The 18,378-nt window shown below is 51.2% G+C and overlaps 1 protein-coding gene across 2 annotated transcripts in view; it reads right to left on the minus strand.

Annotated features, from left to right (window-relative positions):
- IQGAP1 (IQ motif containing GTPase activating protein 1) overlaps positions 1–18,378 on the minus strand; it is a 131,690-nt gene that overhangs the window by 83,679 nt on the left and 29,633 nt on the right. For both annotated transcript variants that reach the window (XM_006030792.3, XM_025212460.1), the window contains 3 exons: positions 4,713–4,869; positions 4,227–4,304; positions 3,238–3,314 (listed from right to left, as the gene is read on the minus strand). In XM_006030792.3, the coding sequence (XP_006030854.1) occupies positions 3,238–3,314; positions 4,227–4,304; positions 4,713–4,869 (312 nt within the window). The remainder of the gene's footprint in view (positions 1–3,237; positions 3,315–4,226; positions 4,305–4,712; positions 4,870–18,378) is intronic.

Below are 18,378 nucleotides of genomic sequence, written 5' to 3' on the forward strand. Positions count from 1 at the left end.
GCTGAACAGTGTGTGTGCGTGTATGCGTGTGCGCGTGAGCATGCACGCACGCACACACACACACACACACACACACACACACACACACACACGCCACACTCCCAAGCCACAGCCCCCACCCAGCCCTGCTGCTGCCCCTCTCTCCTGATCCATGGTACCCCGCATCCTGCCAGGCCATGAGGAAACCCCCCTCTCTGGTGCCCAAGCCCCACACACCCACCCACAGCCGCCCACACCTTCACAAATTCTGCCTGTACTTCCTCCGCCCCAAACCATACAAAGAGTCTGCATAATTTTGAGTTTTTAGCTGTGCAATTAAAAGTGCAATTAATTGCAAATAATTTTTTTAATTGTGCAACTAATCACGATCACATTTTAAAATTGTTTGACAGCCCTTCTTTTAAGCTAATGTTTTTTATTTGTCTGCAATCTACTTCCTAGGGCACCTCCTAGACATTTTATTTTCCTGAAATACAGATACAAAAAGTAAAGGGACTGTGGTACAAAAATCTCATTTCTCTTTTACTCATGGAAAGCAATTGCTTGTCCATTATTCACATCTCAGCAAAAATCCAGCACGCACCAAATCCCTGGATCCAGATTTACACATGACTGGGAAAGAGGGCCAGGCTGAGACGAGACCTGGACTCCTGCCAACGGAGCCGAAGCACGCCGAGTAACTGAGCAGCTATCACGAGGCTGCTAATAAGGAGGAGCTTCACTACTAAATGACAGAAACCTCGCTCACACCAGTCACAGGAAGCACCGCGCCGGGACACCGCACAACTCGAACTGACCCCCACCCTCCAGCATCACGCGCGTTGCTGTCTGGGCTCAGAGCAGGCTCAGCACTAACAACTGATAATGTGATTTCAGACCAGCCTGACATTTCTATTGGCGCTCAGCTATTTGCAATCTGTCTGGATTTTCCTGTTCAGATCTCTCCCTGGCAAGAGATCAGAGAGCAGGAGAACAACCTCCTTCTTGAGAACCGGAACTGAACACGCTGCAGACGGAGACCCACACACACTCAGCTCTGAGCTCTCTACACAGGACCGTCTGCACAAGCAGGTCCTCCTGACACGAGGCCACGTACACTGCCTTCAACCATCAGGCTGAACACCTGCATCCAAACTGGCACCAGGAAGGAATAAATTCAGTGCAATGCCCCACTCCATCTCTCTGGAGACACAGTAGCAGTTAAACAATCCCCCTCAACAACAGATTAATGAGGCCCTGCAATTAAGAGAACAACATAGCCAGATCCACCTTTCTAGAGCTCTCAAGAGCTAAGACATTACCCCCTCTCAGCCTGTGCAGGGTTAAAACTTTCCTTGGCTTTTTACAAAGCCCCCTATTAATTCATCCTAAAAATACACATGCAGCATGCAAAAGACCTGACACACCCCACTCTTGACCTGCTGAAGCTGAAAAAACAAGCCTGAACAGCGTGAAAGGCATAGTTTAGCAGCTGAAAATGACAGTGTAATCTCTTCTCCCTGGGTCTCTCATGCAGGAGCCCCAGATCCAGATCAGACAGCTAACACCAGTGAAAATCCAGATCTATTATAAATGCAGACACACCTCTTGGGAGACAGCAGGGCATGCATATTCTCACCCAGGATATTCTCCCTTCACTGAAATGACAAATTCTGTAGGTGCTGCCAAAGTGAAAACAAAAGCCAGCCGCCCTGCATGCATCTGGTAGGTCGTGGTGTCAAAGACACAGCCCATGGGCCAGGTCCAGCCTGTGCAGCTGTATTACCTGGCCCCCAGGCAGCATGCAGTGTGCCAGGTGGCCTTGCACACCTCACAGACTGCTGCTCCTGCTCACGTCCAAGAGCAGTAGAGCAGCTCCTGCATGCAGCACAGCCCCAGAATGACCACGTGCCACTCGGGTGCCAGGCCGCATGCAGAGGCAGCTCCAGCATTTGGCGCAGCCCCGCGGTGGCAGCAGCAGCTCCAGGGCCATGCAGTGCAGCCCTGCAGCAGCTGGAGCAGGATCGGGTTGCACATGGCACCCACTCTGGCCACTCCACAACTAGAGCTGAAAAGCAGGTTGGTCTGTGGGTCTGGTCCAGCCTGCAGGGCCAGATGGGTTTGACACCCCTCTGGTAGGTGATGGCAGTGAAAAATAAAGGAGGTAAAATCTGTCCAAGAGAGGGCTTACACTGCTTGGGATCTGATCCTTGCCAGCATTTATCATTAGAAGTCTACTTAATTTGTGGTTTTGCGGTTTTCATGGAAACTGTGGGAAACGATGTTGTCCGCAATTGCCAGGAAATACCGCACTGGCCACGGTTTCCCGCGAAATCAACCTAAAAAAGAAACCAGCGTATTATTCATATAATACCCTGCTTTGGACAGTCCCAATGCTTACTGCAAAACAAAGACAACGTGGCAACACTGAAGCCATAGATCACTTGATTGAGAGTTACTGTCTGCTGCTGACATAGACTAAGTGAAGGCGCCAGTCAGTGAAGTGAAAATGTTTCTATTAAGGTTAGCATTAAGTAGTATTTCTAAGCTTTTTGTAGAACGCTACACATAATAATACATTATGAAGATATGTTACAATTTATACTGTATATACATTTATAATGTATTTAAATTTTGATTTACTTCCTGGGGAACTTGCTATTAAATTATACAGTACACACCTCTCCACCAATCAGCAGTTAAAGGGCGGGGCCACTGAGAAAAGCCCGCAAAATCGGCTCTTCATGCCTCAACCAAACAGCAAACAATGGTTTTGTCTCCCCACGAGGTAAGTAGACCCTAATTATCATTAAGGCCAGGTTGCTATACAATGTGATGCCATCTGTGCTGTGTCAGGAACAAATGCATTCTTCCATGGGATGGGACACGCTATGCTGAGTACTCCAGGATCTGGAGTACAGTGCATGCCTCCTACGCCTGTACCTTCACTAGCATGCACCCACGTGCACGTGCTTCCTGGGATAAGAGGCTCACAGCTGGCAGATCCCAGTGCCTTAGATCCCAGCACGTACTTGCTGCCTCCAGCTCCCAAATGCTTAGGGCATTGATTGTTGGACACAGCAATGACTGTCATTTTACAGTCAGCATTTCTTGTGGCATTAAGACTCTCCTTCAGCCCCAGAGTGTATTAATGCCACCAGTTCCCTATTCAGAGTACACGCTCATTCTCTCAGCTTTTAGATGTTCACACAATCTTCATCCCTAGTCTCTTGAGCACTCCTGAGTACTGCGCGTTACCTGAGCGCGTGGATGCAGTAGATGCAGCGCGGCATGTTTTTCCGATCATAGATGTCTGTAGTTTCTGGGTAGAAAATCTACAACGAACAAACGGTAAGAGTCAGAACAGACCAGCTGGCCATGCACACAGTACGGGAATGGGTTTCTGGACCCCTGAATGCTCCCAGCAACTCTCCTCTTGCTCTCCTTTGCCCCCATGGGCCCTTCGCCAGCTGTATCTTCCTTGCACAAAGCTGTTTCCTCTGCTTTCCTGCTCAGCCCCCATGATCCTGCTGCAGGACCCTCCCTCACTTTGGCTCCTCATACAAATGCTGTGCAGTGCACCAAGAAATTGGCCCGGGTGGATGGAGACATGCAGGGAGCCCAGGGATATGGTCTTGCTGCTGCAGCTCCTGGGTCCTGCTGTCGATGCTGCCTTGTCATCTTTGACCAGCAGCCAGGGGCAGATAATCATTAATTTTCTAACTTTTTAGGGGCCCTGTGGGCCAGATAGAATGGCCTGGCAGGCCAAATCTAGCCCACGGGCTGTATTTTTCCCACCCCTGCTTTAGACATAGTCTGTGAACCCCCCAGGGTCCACAGACTGAAAGACACTGGGGACTAGAGCATATCTTTAAGAAACAGAGCATCTCCCATTTTCCCCCAAGGGTGGCTCCTTTCATTCATGAGTTCCCCAGGAAGAGTCTTAAAAACTGCCACAACCAAACCATAGCTCAGGCACATGGCTCAAAAGAGTGATGAATAAGAAATCTGATGTCTGCAGTGCACCCAAGATTATGAACGTTAAGCATATGGCACTGAAAGAAAATAAATCACGGTCTCTGAGCTCCTCAGGCACGAAGCGCAAACTTCAAGATGGAACGGCTAGAGAGAAACAAGTCTAGGAAACCGAGGACTAGCTAACCAGAGTCTGCTAAACCTTATACAACAGCAACACTGCCCAACAACATTCCAAGCTTGGACTTGTGCCTATACAGCGCAGACATTACCTTGGGGAGGCCAATCTCAGACATGGCGTTCAGCCACTGAATCACGTTATCAGTGTGCCGGAAATGGAGACCAGTTGCCTGAAATGAAGAGGAGGAAGAGATAAAAACCATGCACATAAAACATCACAGCCACTGAGATGTACCAGGGCATTTTGCTAAGACAAGCAATGGACAAAAGCTACTTCTGGGAGCTACCCGCTTGCAAAGATGCGCGGTCTCAGATACCGCAAGGAACGCTCTAGAGAGCAGGCTGTGTTTGGGACTTACAGCAACAGGCCAGTTCTCGGGCTTTCACTATCCCACCCCCAAAGACAAAACTAGAGATTCGCCTTCACTTGACTTCCCATTATTCAGGAAGAATTTCTTATAACATGTCAGTCTAAATTCCCCATAATCTACCAGTGCCTTGACATTTCCTCGGGCCCCACATCACCTATTCTCTACACTGCCTCCCACTGTCCTAAATCCCACACAGAGAGCACTTACCTTATACCTGGTCTGTTCCCGATCATAGATTTTCTTCAGAGACACCACTTTGGGGGAGAAAAAGTTTCCAAGTTTGGCAAGATAGACTCCATTTCTCAGTCCCTCCTCCAGCTCCGTCGTGGGGGGCAGCTCCTCATTCAGGCAGGCCTCCATCCACCTGGAAATGGAAAAGGACACGCAGGTCACGCCAGCGCTCTTCTGATTTACCTTTTTACTTGTCCTCCCAGAGGGACACGAACTGCTTATTTTCCAAGCAGGTTCTGTGCCGTCTCCGCTTCATTCTTCCCTAACATATTTGTTCATTGTTTCATAATCTGACAACAGGTACAGGACGATAAGGCGGTCTGAACCCCAAACACTGCTTTCCGACTCCAGGGCTGAGTTTTTCCTGTCCATGTTGTGGTTCTTTCAGCTGACATCACCAGATAAAATACCAAATAAAAGTACTGAAACCAGCAGTCAAAGTTGCTCAATTATTTCTACAACATCCTTTCACTCATTAATTTCTTCACTATAGGCCATGGTGCAGTTTCTACCAGTCTAAACTGATTAGCCAAGAAAAATCCTTCTTTGAGGCACAAATCCATTCACCGGCTGCCCTTTGTTGCACCCCTCTGCATCCAACACACCCCAAAGCCCCTACCAGTCATCTGCTGGCTTGGGTCCCGGATTCAAGTCCCACCAAGTTGGTCAAAGACCCCTGTGGGCAATGTTGTTCGTTACCTGTATTTCCCACCATCCTTCTCTTTTTAACGAAGTCTGAAATCAGAACTGAAGACCTGCATATCTGCTACTATTCAAAATGTGATTTGATTTTCCTTGTTAGCCAGCCAACGCCATTATGTTCTACTGGCTATTTCCTTATTGTTTCTCCTTATCTAATGTAATGGCTGTAATTGCTATACTTGAAGCAACTAAAATTACCCAAGATTACAGAAAGCAAATAATCTGAAAGATTAGTTACAACTGAAAAGATATGCCTGAAAATGCTTCCTTCGGGACGGCTGACATGGTACATTTCTGAAGTACAGAAATGGGATTTACAGTTTACACCGAAGAACGCAGAATCTCTGGTCATCCCAACGCCTGTGGAGGAAGTCCCATTACTCCGGCTCATCTTCTAAAAAGCCCCGATCCACTTTAGTAGCGCTAGAGCCTTGGTAAGATAATAGCCACATAAGATGCACAAGAGCTAGAAAAATCAGCTTGGTTGGCAAAGGTAACTGAATAGATATTTAGGACATTTGACTTAATACTGCACTGATTAAAACTTAGCACTGCATTTTCAGTGAGTTGGAAGTAAATATGAAGTCACAGCTGATAAAATTTGCAGGTAGCACAAAGATTAATGGGAGGGCTGATGCTGTAATGTGTTCTCACTCAGAAGCAAACCTTCAGGCAATGGACCATGTCTTTACCGAGGCGTACAAGGAAATGGGACTCACACTTAACATTCAGAAGACTAAGGCCCTCCCATCAACAAGCTCCCCGTCTTGAGCAGTCCCCAGATCTGGTAATCCAGATTTACCTTGAGACTCTGGAAAATGTTGGGTATTTCCCGTACCTTGGAAGACATCTCTTGCAGAAGGCTGACATCAATGAAGAAATCCAACACAGCCTCAAAAGTGCAAGTGCAACCTTCGGATGCCTGAGTGTGGCAGAGTACCTTTGGGGTGCTCACCACGTGGCAGAGGCTGCAGTAGGCTGGGGCAGAGCCCAGCAGAGAAGGCAGCTACAGAAACCCCCCCAGAGTTCATTCAAAGGGGGAAGGTGTGTGACAGAGCACTTTTGAGGGTGCTCACCACTTGGGGGCTCCCACAGGCTCCGGTGGGACCCTGCTTTGGAGGAGCAGCAGGGGAAACCCCCTAGGTACCATTTAAAGGGGGAAGGTGTATGGCAGGGCACTGTTGGTGCCTGCCACTTTAAGACCAAAGCTAAGCAGCCTGCAGGTGCATGACTCAGGCAGCCATTTTAGATCTCTAGCTGCCTATATAAAGAGCTCAGTTCCCTGCTGGCTGGGAAGGCAGCAACATTGTCTGGCTGCGAGGCTTCACGTGTCATTCTCCAGGTAAGGGCAGGAGCCGTAGGCGATGGATTGGAGGCTCCTGGTTCTGGACATGACCTAAAACTGCACCTTGCCAGGAGTGAGTGGGGCTCTCAGTGGCGCGGGAGCCCCCAGGAAATGCCAGGCCAGTGATCACCCTGGTGAAAGGCAGGTAGGGGCGCTTTAACCCTAGCCCTCACCTTTGGGTGGGTTTGCGCAACACCAGAGGCAGTTGGGGCCCGGCACGGCTGCGGCCACCTGAGCCCACCGGGGAGGGAAGCCCCATGGCCCCGAGGGAAGGGGGCAGAGATGAGGGGCCCCGAAGGAAGGGGGTGGTGAGGAGCCCCAGGTGAGGGCAGTAGGCCCACGTAGGTCTTCGGATGCCTCAGGCTGAAGTTTGGGCCAGAGGCTGAGGAAAGGGGGCTCATCCCAAGAGAGAGAGGGGCAAGTCCTGACCCTGGGAAGTCCTCCACTGCTGGGAGGCCAAGTGTGGGTCAAAAATAAGATCTTAAGTAGCACCATGACCTGCTGCCCGGGGCCTCGCGCGGGGGGGGGGGGGGGGGTGAGAGTCCCCTGTGAGACCCTGGAGCACCAGTCATGGTGTGAGGTACCCCAGCTCCCACACCCAGGGAGCTGGACCTGAGAGAGAGAGTGGGGCTAGTGAGAGAGGCCAGAGGTAGAGTACCCCCTCGACTGGTCAATGCTGGGGCCAGGACGAGGAAGGTCAAAAGGGCCAGGGGCTCACCGCGAGGGATGCCCAGAGCAGAGGGCCTGGGGTCCCGCCTGGCCTTGGAGGTGAGGCCAGGGCCTGTGTGAAAGGTCCCGGGGGGGGACCACGCCCAAGAGGGGAGCGAGCTACAGGGAGCTTGGCAGCCCGAATGATGGCGGAGTAGGCCACCTGAGCGGAGGGATCAAAGGGGGGTCCCGATAGGAGGATTCTGGAGCCCAGTGTGGGGCTGGTGACTAACAGCTGGATGCCATCTGCAAGGCATGGGCTGTGGTATAGGGCAGATCCGGAGCCGCAGATAGCGCCCCCTGCCATCGGGGCATAAAATGGGCAGCCTCCTGCCTTAATTAACATCATAATTAATAACAAGGCATGGCAGGTGGGGGGGCGTGCCCAAAGGCAAGTGGGGAACCTAGCACTGTGGCTAGGTGGGGAGCCCCACTTCGCCACACTGAGGAAATGGGTGTTTGAAGACCACAACATCAGATTAGAAACCAAGCTCATGGTTTATCAAGCAATCATGATCCCTGCCTTACTGTACAGAGCTGAGACACGGACAACGTACAGGAGACCTCTCAAGCTGCTAGAGAAGTACCATCAATGCTACCTACGGAAGATCCTTCGAATCCAGTGGGAAGACAAAAATGCACCAACGTTACCGTCCTCTCGCAAGGAAACACCATGAGCATCGAGACAATGATCATCAAAAATCAAGTTTGCTGGGCTGGCCATGTTATCCAGATATCAGACTCCAGACTCCCAAAGCAAGTTTTATTCTCCCAGCTCAGTTAAGGTGTACACTTAAGAGGAGGGCAGAAAAAGCCCTTCAAAGACGTCTTCACGGCCAACTTGAAAAATGCAACATTGACATCAACTTATGGGAAATGACTGCCCTGTACTGCCCCAAATGGAGGAAGAGTTTGCTGCAAGGATCTCAGTACTTTGAAACCTCACAACAACAAGAGGCAGAAAGGCAGGAGTGGCAGAAACAGCATATCGCAGACCAAGTCAGGAACCCAGAGCCACCCACCCTGCACAGAAACACATGTCCACATTTCAATAGAAGCTGTCGATACTAGATTGGCCTCGTCAGCCATCTTTGAAGCCACAGATAAGACAATCATGGAAGACCATCATCCTCGACTGCAAGGGATTGCCAATGGTGATGAATGGGAGGGTAAATAATGATGACACGGGAGGCATACCATGCAAATCTGTATTACCTGGTAGACTAGGACCAATTAAATAAAAATGCATTTTAATCTTGCCAAATGAAGAGCATCCCATCTAGGAAAAAAGACTGTAGGCCATCACTACAGAAGGGGATTATACCCTGGAAGGCAGTGACTAAAAAGGGTTTTGGGACAGGGCTCAGCAATGTTTTTGGGAAGAGTGCCAAAAACAACCGCAATCTCAACTTGTAAGATGTTGGCATGCTAGGGGTGAACAACGGGTAAGCTGCAAGGGGCTTGATCCTTGTTGTGGCAATGCAGCCTTGGCCCCTTCTCCATCGTCTGCATCAAGGTGCACGTGTCAAGCAATGTCCCATGCTCTGGCATGTGTACCCAGGGTTGCTGACCCACAATTTAAGATATAGCATGGATGAGTGATTCGTTGCAACCTCCCAGGTGGAGGGAGCAGTCAGCCAAATCCAAAAGTTCATGTAGGTTCTTAACCTGCGTGCAGGACCTTCACCTAATGCAGGAGGTATACGGTCCCACTAGGGGGAATGCCTTACTGGACTTGGTGTTGGCTACGGGGGAGGACCTGGTAGGGGAGCTACAGATTCATGGTCACCTTGAGGACAGTGACCACCAATCAATCCAATTCATCATATGGCATGGGGTGGGTAAGACAACTAGTAGGGTGGAAGCGCTTGACTTTAGGAAGGCTAACTTCAGTGTGCTCAGGAGTTTAGTCAATGACGCACTGCAGGATAGGAGTACGGGCCAGAGGGGAGTCCAGGAAGGGTGGTTGTTCCTAAAGGAAGCGATCCTTCAGACGCAGAGGGAAACAATCCCGGTATGAGGGAAAGGAGCCAAAAAACTTTCTTGGCTAAACAGGGAAATCCAGAGGAGCCTAAAAGCAAAAAAGAAAGCAAAGTACCCAATTGTGCTGTAAACATGAATTCTTCACAAAATGGGAAGCTGAAAAGGCCTAAATAACAGGGTGCAAACACTTCTCGTACGTGGGAAGCAGGGGGAATCTACCAAGGAGGAGTATACCTGCTTGGCCGGCACTTGCAGGGAGGCAGTTAGAAAGGACAAAGCAACTACAGAGCTGAGGGTGGCGACACAAATTAAAGACAACAAAACGTCTTTTTTTAGGTACGTAGGGAATACAAGGAAGGCACAGGGCAGTCTAGGCCCCCTACTGAACAAGGAGGAGCAATTAGTGACAGATAGCGGGGGACAAAGCTGAGCTTTTCCATGAGTTTTTTGCCCCAGTGTTCTTGAACAGAAGTCAAGTCAAGTCAAGTCTCCTAATGGGTTCTTAGATGGGCCTCAGAGGGACACCAGCCCACCAGCTGTTGACGCTGACTTGGCGCAGTCGCTTGGACGGACTGGACGTGTTCAGGCCTGGATGAGCTGCACCCGAGAGCACTGAAGGACTTGGCCGGTGTCAGAGCAGAACCACTGGCACGGCTGTTTCAGCACTCGGGTCAGGTCCTGGAGGGCTGGAAAAGGGCCAGTGTGCTCCCTATTTTCAAGAAGGGGAGGAAGAAGGATTCGAGTAATTATAGGCCAGTCAGTCTCACCCCCATTCTTGGAAAGATCTTTGAAAAGATTATAAAGGATCATATTTGTGGGAGTCCAGCGGGAAAAATAAAGCAGCGGGAAAACCAGCATGGATTCGTAGCAGGTAGCTCATGCCTGACCAATCTAGTTTCATTTTATGACAGGGTCACAAAACCCTAAGACGCAGGAGTAGAGGTGGATGTAGTTTTCTTGGATTTTAGCAAGGCCTTCGATACAGTATCTCATCCCAGTCTCATAAATAAATAAATTAAGAGGCTGTGACAGATGTTTACCCAGTCTGGTGGGTGGCAAATTGGCCTGGGGGTCGCACTCAGAAAGTGGTAGTAGATGGGTCGGTATCGACCTGGAAGGATGTGGGTAGTGCGGGTCCGCAAGGTTCGGTCCTTGGACCTGTACCTTTCAATGTCTTCATCAGTGACTTGGATGTGGGTGCGAAGTGTACTCTGTCCAAGTTTGTGGACAATACTAAATTGTGGAGTGAAGTGCACACTCCAGAGGGTAGGGAACGACTGCAGACAGACCTGGAGAGGTTAGAAAAGTGGGCAGTACACAATAGGATGCAATACAGCAAGGACAAGTGCAGAGTGCTGCACCCAAGGTGCAAAAATATCCAGCACAGCTACCGACTCGGAAGTGACCCTCTCAGCCGCACAGAAGTGGAAGGGGATCTCGGAGTCATAGTGCACTCATGTTTATCTTGAGTCGCCAGTGTGACCAAATCATCAGCAAAGCTAACCACACTTTATCGTGCATCAGCGCATGCATGATGAATAGATCCAAGGAGGTGATAGTTCCCTTGTGTGCAGCATTGGTCAGACCGCACTTGGAGTCCTGCGTCCAGTTCTGGGTGCTGTACTTCAAGAAGGATGTTGATAGACTCGAGAGGGTCCAGAGGAGGCCACCCGTATGGTTCGGGGCTTACAGAACAAGCCCTGTGAGGAGAGACTGAGGGACCTGGACCTCTTCAGCCTCCGCAAGAGAAGGCTGAGAGGGGATCTTGTGGCTGGCTACACATTCATTAGAGGGATGCAGCGAGGGATCGGAGATGCTCTGATCACCAGGGCGCCTCTTGGGGTAACAAGGAACAATGGTCATAAACTGACAGAGGATATTTAGGCTGGATATCAGGAAAAACTTCTTCACGGTAAGGGTGGCCAAAATCTGGAACGGGCTCCCAAGGGAGGTGGAGCTCTCCCCTCCCTCGGGGGTCTTTAAGAGAAGGCTGGATAAGCATCTAGCTGGGGTCATCTGATCCCGCGCTCTTTCCTGCCTGTGCAGGCGGTCAGGCTCGATGATCCATTGAGGTCCTTTCCGGCCCGAACATCTACGAATCTACTGTAAAAAGGTTAGATCAATTGTTGGATGGATTCTTATGAATAAAGAGCAACAGTAGCTACAGCTCTGATTTTACCTCTGTGATGGCCCTGCTTGTGATATCGGTGCTAGAATACTTTATAAAAGCTGGGGCCCACATTTTCAAATTAATGCTGAGAAACTGGACAGCTTGTAGAGGAGAACTGCAAAAATAATTCAAGGACCAAAGGAAAATCCCTGGCCTTGAGGAACTATTTAGTTTACCGTAAAGACTGAGGAGCAACTTGATTGTGCTTTATAACTGCTTTCACTGGAGGGAACATACTGGGTATTAAAGAGCTCTACTCCAGCTCAGCTGCAATGCCTTGGAGTTAGATACAGACAACATCACATTTGAAATGAGGCACTTTAATTTTTCTTAAATGTTGAGGTTAAATGACCATTGGAATAAAGCAACAAAGGTGGAATGTCTACATTTTCAAGACCTGATGCCTTCCTAAAAGGTAAGTTGTAGAGGGCATGCATGTGTGTGCACACAAAATTAGCACTGCCAATTTTGCATATGATAGGAAAAATCATAATCTGATCAGCAGCAGACAATAAATTGTCCTTTCTGGCCACTGAGGACAACTGGATGGCCAGGAGGAGCGAATATCCCTGGGAGACGGGCGTTCGGGAACACAGGGCTGGCAGGGGCTTCTCCTGGGCCACCACGCTCTGTCCGCAGCGGTCACAAGCAGGAGGACAGATGCTGGGAGTCGCAGAGTTGTTGAGGTCTTGTCTGTTTTTCCAAAATGTTTCCTACAGTCTTATCCCCACCACCTCCTGTGTTGCCAGGGTTTCCTTACAACCATTACTGCAGAGCTATCCTCTGGTCCAGGGACAGGCAACCTCTGGCCCGGGTGCCAGAGTGTGGCACGCAAAGGCATTTTGCTTGGCATGTGTGCGTCTGGGTGGACGGAGGGGAAGGGGCCAGGTCTGTGCTGCCACAACAAGGATTGGACCCCTCGCGGTTCCCACGCCATCCGCCCCGGCACGCCAACAGCTTCGAGTCGAGGTTGCAGCCCGAAAGCATTGCCAACCCCTGCTCTCGTCTTACACAGACTATAACTTATCACTATGTGACATCCAGCCTTATGTGGAAAAACCTACAGACAACATTTAAGATACGCTGACATCCTGATCACTCTCCAGATCTCTCCTGTTCCTCAAGAAAAAGTGTACTGAAGAAAACCATTCACTACATTTGCCCTTGCTGCTATTCTACCCTTCCCCACCTGAAAGCTTCGGGCAGCATGACCGCTTTGCACTAGCTTCTCATTTGCCTGCAAGTGCAATTCAATTTCTGAACTATAATGCCCGAGGTAACCTGGCTCCGAGTTATTCCTAAGACTGCCTTTCCCACTGCAGACATGGATCTCGGCCAGAATCCTCCTGCTCTCTACCCCAAGACTGAAGCAAAAATGAGTGTCGGGGCATTTCCAGTAGAAGGTCCTCAGCTCTAGAGTTCGCTCCCTCCCGCAAGCCACACGAGTTTGGCTCTTTTCAGGCTACAGAGCAAGCCGCCCCTTCTCAGCAGGGTGCGTCAGCAGGTGAAAGTCATGCTGACATGTCTGCGATTCAATACGGATCAGCAGATGAGGAGGGGAAAGGAGAGAAAATTGTTCTGGTTTCATAGCTGTGTCTTTTTTAAAGCATCTGTCAATCACAGCCAGATACTTCAGGAAGACTGATAAAAAGTCACTTTGGAAGTAAATCATATTCCCCCTCCAGCTATCCAGTGCCCGTCACTCGTGCACTCTTCAGATCTCAGTTTTACTGTCTCTTACAGCCAAACACAGGCAGTGACTCAACTGTTACATTCTTCCCCAAGCCCAGGGAGCAGCCTTTTTCCTTGCTTGGCTCCTCCACAGCTCGGAGCTGTAGTACCAACACCTCTGAAAAGCAAATAGAAGAAGGGCCAAAAGGGGTTTCCGTGGGTGTTGTCACAGTAACTGAACTAGCCGCAGAAACACGCTGCGATCCAGCGCAGGCTACCCTTCAACAGGCAGCGACGTGGAGCGGCTCCAGGCGAAGCACCTACAGCACCGTCAGGAGCAGCTCTCAAAAGCATCAGCAAGACAAGAGGCGCTCTCCACCGGCAGCCATTCTGGGGAAGAAAACTGCGTTCCAGGGACACGAGAGCACGTTTCTGCAGAACAGCGAGACAAAGCGCAAGGTGCTCCTGGTTTCTCCTTGCTCCCAACTCTAGGCTTTCCATTCGCTCTTTCCAACCTCAGGCATGGCAATAAAATTCCCAGGTAGTGACTTAAGCAGGCAATTTTCTAAAAAATGTAGAATATGACATAACTTCAGACCACACCCAGAGCATCGGGTACAATGGTGTCTGTGTGCAGACTTCTTCATCAGCAAAGGAGCAAGGCATCCAGGGAGGATAAATATATCTACAACATGCTTGGAAATAACTTCTGAGACGTCTCTGCGCTGGACATTAAAAGTTTCATAGTTCTGTACTAAACACGTTCTGAAATAAGCTCTCTCCCTATAGAGGGCAAAAGGGAACATCCTGCTACAAAGGCGCATCTCACTCTGCCTTTCCAAGACCAGCTGCTCTAGAAATCCCCACCTAGCAAACGGAACCCCCCCAAGAAGCTCCCGCCCACCACCGCTGCTCTCATCCACCTGCCCCACGCACACCGGTCATCCCCCCTCCAGGCCCGCAGTCGCCAGGACCTTGCCAGCGCGCCTGCTGAGGCTCTGCGCAAGTTTACGCATCAGAAAACAGCAGTCCCTGCGACTGTCCAAAGCAAGCATTACAGCGATGGGGACACCGCGCCTTCATCCCTCAGGCGAAACGTGCCTTTTTAAACTTGAGGCCCCCTCCCCCTTCCCCCTGTGTAAATGCCAGCTTTCCACTCTCACTCATTTTTTGGCTACATAAAAATAATAGAGCAATTCTTCTGTTGCAAACACTCAGAAAGCCCCAAGAAGTCAGAATGTTTTTGATACCATGGCTTTCTATTTGAAATCCCTAGGTTGAATCCTGTGAATCACGTGTAGGTGTTTGCACAACTAACCGTGCCAATACTGCACGGCACCCTTAAGAGGGTCTCAGCACTCGCTCTACTTGAGAATCACTGCCCGAGGGCTGAACACGGTCTGCAGGAAGCGGGATCCTACCCAGGTAAGCGAGGGAGCACAGTGGCTCTCTTGAAGCAGCACATTATCAACTAAGAAGTAATTTAGCATCTATGCAGGGAAAATGCTTCTGCCAGCGAAGGGCTCTAACTGAGCAGACACAGGACTAACAAAGCCAGTACCTGCAAGCTGAAGTTGGAAAAAATTGAGCTAAGACAAAGACAGGTTTGTAAACAAGCAGAATTAGCCTCTGGAACTACCTATGTGAGGATCACAGGGATTTTCCAGCATTTGAAGTCTTTAAATCAAGATCTGATTTTTAAAAATAAAACGTGCACTAACTAGCTCAACCACAGAACTGGGCTCAACGGAGGGATGGGCGTGGAGCCCTGCGCTGTTCTAGAGGCCCAGCTAATCATAACGGCTACTCTGGCCTTCAAATCCACCACCTGAGCACTGCCCGCTCCTTCCCAGGAGTCACCGCAAGCTAATGATGCCAATGTCGGAGGGAAGCAAAGGAACAGAAAGACCATCTGGTAACCATGCATCATAGCAAGGTGCCCTTTTGTGGCAGCATTTTGGGTAGACTAATGAGCATCTGTAACGAGAATCAGAGGCTAGATTCACAACCAATGTTGGTGCAAGGGGAAGGCAGGTCAAACAACTGACGCTTTCAAGCCCCCAGGAAAGGGTGGGAAAGTTTCCACAGGCAATAAGCAAGAGCCATAAAGAGAAGGGAAGAGCTTGGGAAGGAGGAAGAGCGCAGTGTCACCACGCTGACCTTCAGGTGGGGATGGGACCTCCACAACGAGATGCAAGAGCGGCACTAAGAGTGTCAGGAGCAAAGGGAGAGAAAACAGGAGCAGCAACATGGACCCGCAAGCTTGGACCTTTAAAGGAGATGCACAGAAACAGGAGTATTGCCTTAATGTCTTTTGTTTAGTAAGTTGAGGAATGTCCGAAGTACGAATGAGAAATCTTGGGTCGTTCATATTAAGTGCGAACGCGGAGGCTTGGATTTTCAGTGGGGCTGAAGAGGGCTGGTTCCTTGCTCGGGGATGTACAGGATCCCCCATAGAGGGGATAACTGTACCTGGGTACAATCACCTGGAGATTAAAAACAGTCCGGGGGTGGTGAAAAATCAGCCAAGGCCAGACTTGAAAGAGGCTACCAGGGAGCGGGAGAGAGGAGCAGTAGGTGAAAGCCGGCAGAAGCAGGTTAAGAAGAGGAAAGAACAAAAGCCTGGCGAGGACTGCCTGAAGGCGGGATGGGACGGGACAGTCTCGGGTCCAGGGAGCGGCTCTCCAGCCCCGCAGGCAGCAGACAGCCCAAGGAGCGCAGGCGGGAACTCAGGCCTTGCTGCTTGGCCAAAAGGAGTTTATTGGCAACGTCACTAATGGAATTTGACTCGTGTGCAGAAGGCTTTCGGGGGCTGAAAACACCTACAGAGGGGGACCGAAGCAAGAGGAGCAGGTGTGCCGAATGCAGGCGGTCTTCCACAAAAGCAACGGGTGGAGACGGGCCAGCACTTAGAGCCCGAAAGGGCACGTATGGAAACACAGCGTTTCTCAGTCCCTGCGGCTCTGACATCTGACAGGCGGCAACTCCAGTAGGAGCTAGAGGATTATTGCTAGTACCACACGGCCCAAGCTCCCACAGCACCCAATGCCCGGAAGTGATAAGAGGTTTCCCAGACCAAGTTACATACACTTGGAACAACTCAAAAGTCCTGGGCTAGCCACCAACAAAGGCAGCTCTGCAGCCCTGATCTTAAGGCAAATAGTAAGCCGTGCCTTCCCTTCATTTCTGTGCTCCACATCTCCCTGGGCCGTGGACCTCAGAAGAACAAAAGGCTGTTTATGCAGAGCCTGGGAGCTACAGAAAACCAGCCCAACCCAACAGGGGAAGGTGAGAGAAGGCAGCAGTCTGAAGCTGAAGCTGTAAAAATCAAACCAGTTCAACAAGTTTTGGCATGAGCTGAATTTTCCTCTTCCCAGCAAATGGCTTCCTAGCTGCACGCAATAAAAAAAGAGGAGGAGCCGGCAGTCAGCCTCCTAGTATTCAGGAATCGAGGAGAGTTCATGTGAGAAGCAATCATTCACTATATTCACGCAGGGAATATGCTCCAAAGCACTGCATGTCCCTCCCTTGAGACAAGTCTGATCGTTTGGCCCTTTGATCCTCCCCTGGGAGGCACTCCCCTCTGCCTCTAACCCAGGGGTGGGCAAAACATGGCCCCTGGGCCAGGTTCAGCCTCTAAACCGATAGGATCTGGCCTGTGAGTGGGCGCCCGCCAATTCTGGTCCACAGCTGCCCCATGGCGCTCTGCACAGGGTCAAGCCCTGCCCAATCCCGCCTGGGACAGCTCCGGCCAGCGCACGCAGCTTCCCGCCACGGACACTCCCGGTGCAGATTCAGCCGCCCAGGTACTGCTTGGCTCCCCCTGCCTCCAGCGGTTCCTCCTCCTGCTGCACCACTCCGGGCAGCAGGCAACGTGGGGACGCCGTGGGGATGCGTGCGGGGCAGCAGATGCCCAGCCAGGTCTAGGAGGGGACGCTGCGACCAGGCAGCTCCTGCCCCAGCATGCGGGGCTCCAGTTCCCAGAGGCCTTCCACCCGCTCAGCCACCCCAGGTGGCTGCTCATTGCGCTGGGCAGGTCGAGTGAGTGGAAGGTCCTGAGCACCCCAGCTGCAGCTTCCCCCCCGCCTGGCTCACCATCTGCTGCCTGGCACACGTCCGCACCGCTTCCTGCATTACCTGCTGCCTGGAGTGGTGTAGTATGGGCAGGAGGAGAAGGAGCCACTGGTGATGGGGGGAGCCAAGCAGGACCCAGCAGCAGAAGTAGCCTGGCTGAGAAGCTGTGCATGGGGGCTGGGGCAGTGCTACTGGGTGGGCGCAGGGTGAGTGCAAGTGGGAGCACAGTGTGGGCTACCCTGGGTGGGAGTGGGTAGAGCTCGGACCCATGCACCACAGGGGCAGCCACAGGTCAGACTGGCACAGGGCGGTGGGGGCAGACCGCACATACACCACGCTGCCTGAGGAAGCTGTCGCACAGGCCTCCCGCCTAGGGTTCCCATGCATCCGGGTCTTCCCAGACATGTCCTCGTTTTTGGCCCCCTGTCCTTGCGTCTGCAAGTTTTTAAAATGTAAGCAAATGTCTGGTTTTTGCTTTGCCTCTGCTTTCCCAGGCACTAGCAGCTTGGCTGCTTGGGGCTGGGAGCAGCAGGGAAAGTGATTGGCTGTCGGGAGTCATATGCTCTGCAGTGTGTGTGTGTGTGTGTGGGGGGGGGTGCACACACATGCACTTGGAGGAGCTGTGTGGGCAGCAGGGCTGGGGGTGCAGGGGGCTGCAGGTCAGGAGTGAGGGGCACCAGCAGAGCTGGGAGGGGGGGGCGGCAGGGGCTTAGGAGTGAGGGGCAGAGGCAGGGCATGGGCATATCACTGCCCACCCTCCCCTATCATATGCCCCTCTCCCTCTCCTCCCCCCATCCCGCCACAAGTGTCTTCTTTTTTGATCCTGGAAATATAGTAACCCTACCCCGCCGGCCACTGCCCGTCCCAGCCAGCTCCTAGGACCTAGAAGACGGGCAGTGTCCCCCGCACACTAACACAGTATACAGGCGTGAGAATTTCTGCAACGGGGGCAAAACTGAACATTTCACATGCTAAGTCTATTTTCATTA

This window comes from Alligator sinensis, unplaced genomic scaffold (genome assembly GCF_000455745.1).
Source record: "Alligator sinensis unplaced genomic scaffold, ASM45574v1 scaffold407_1, whole genome shotgun sequence".
Taxonomy (NCBI): Eukaryota; Metazoa; Chordata; order Crocodylia; family Alligatoridae; genus Alligator; species Alligator sinensis.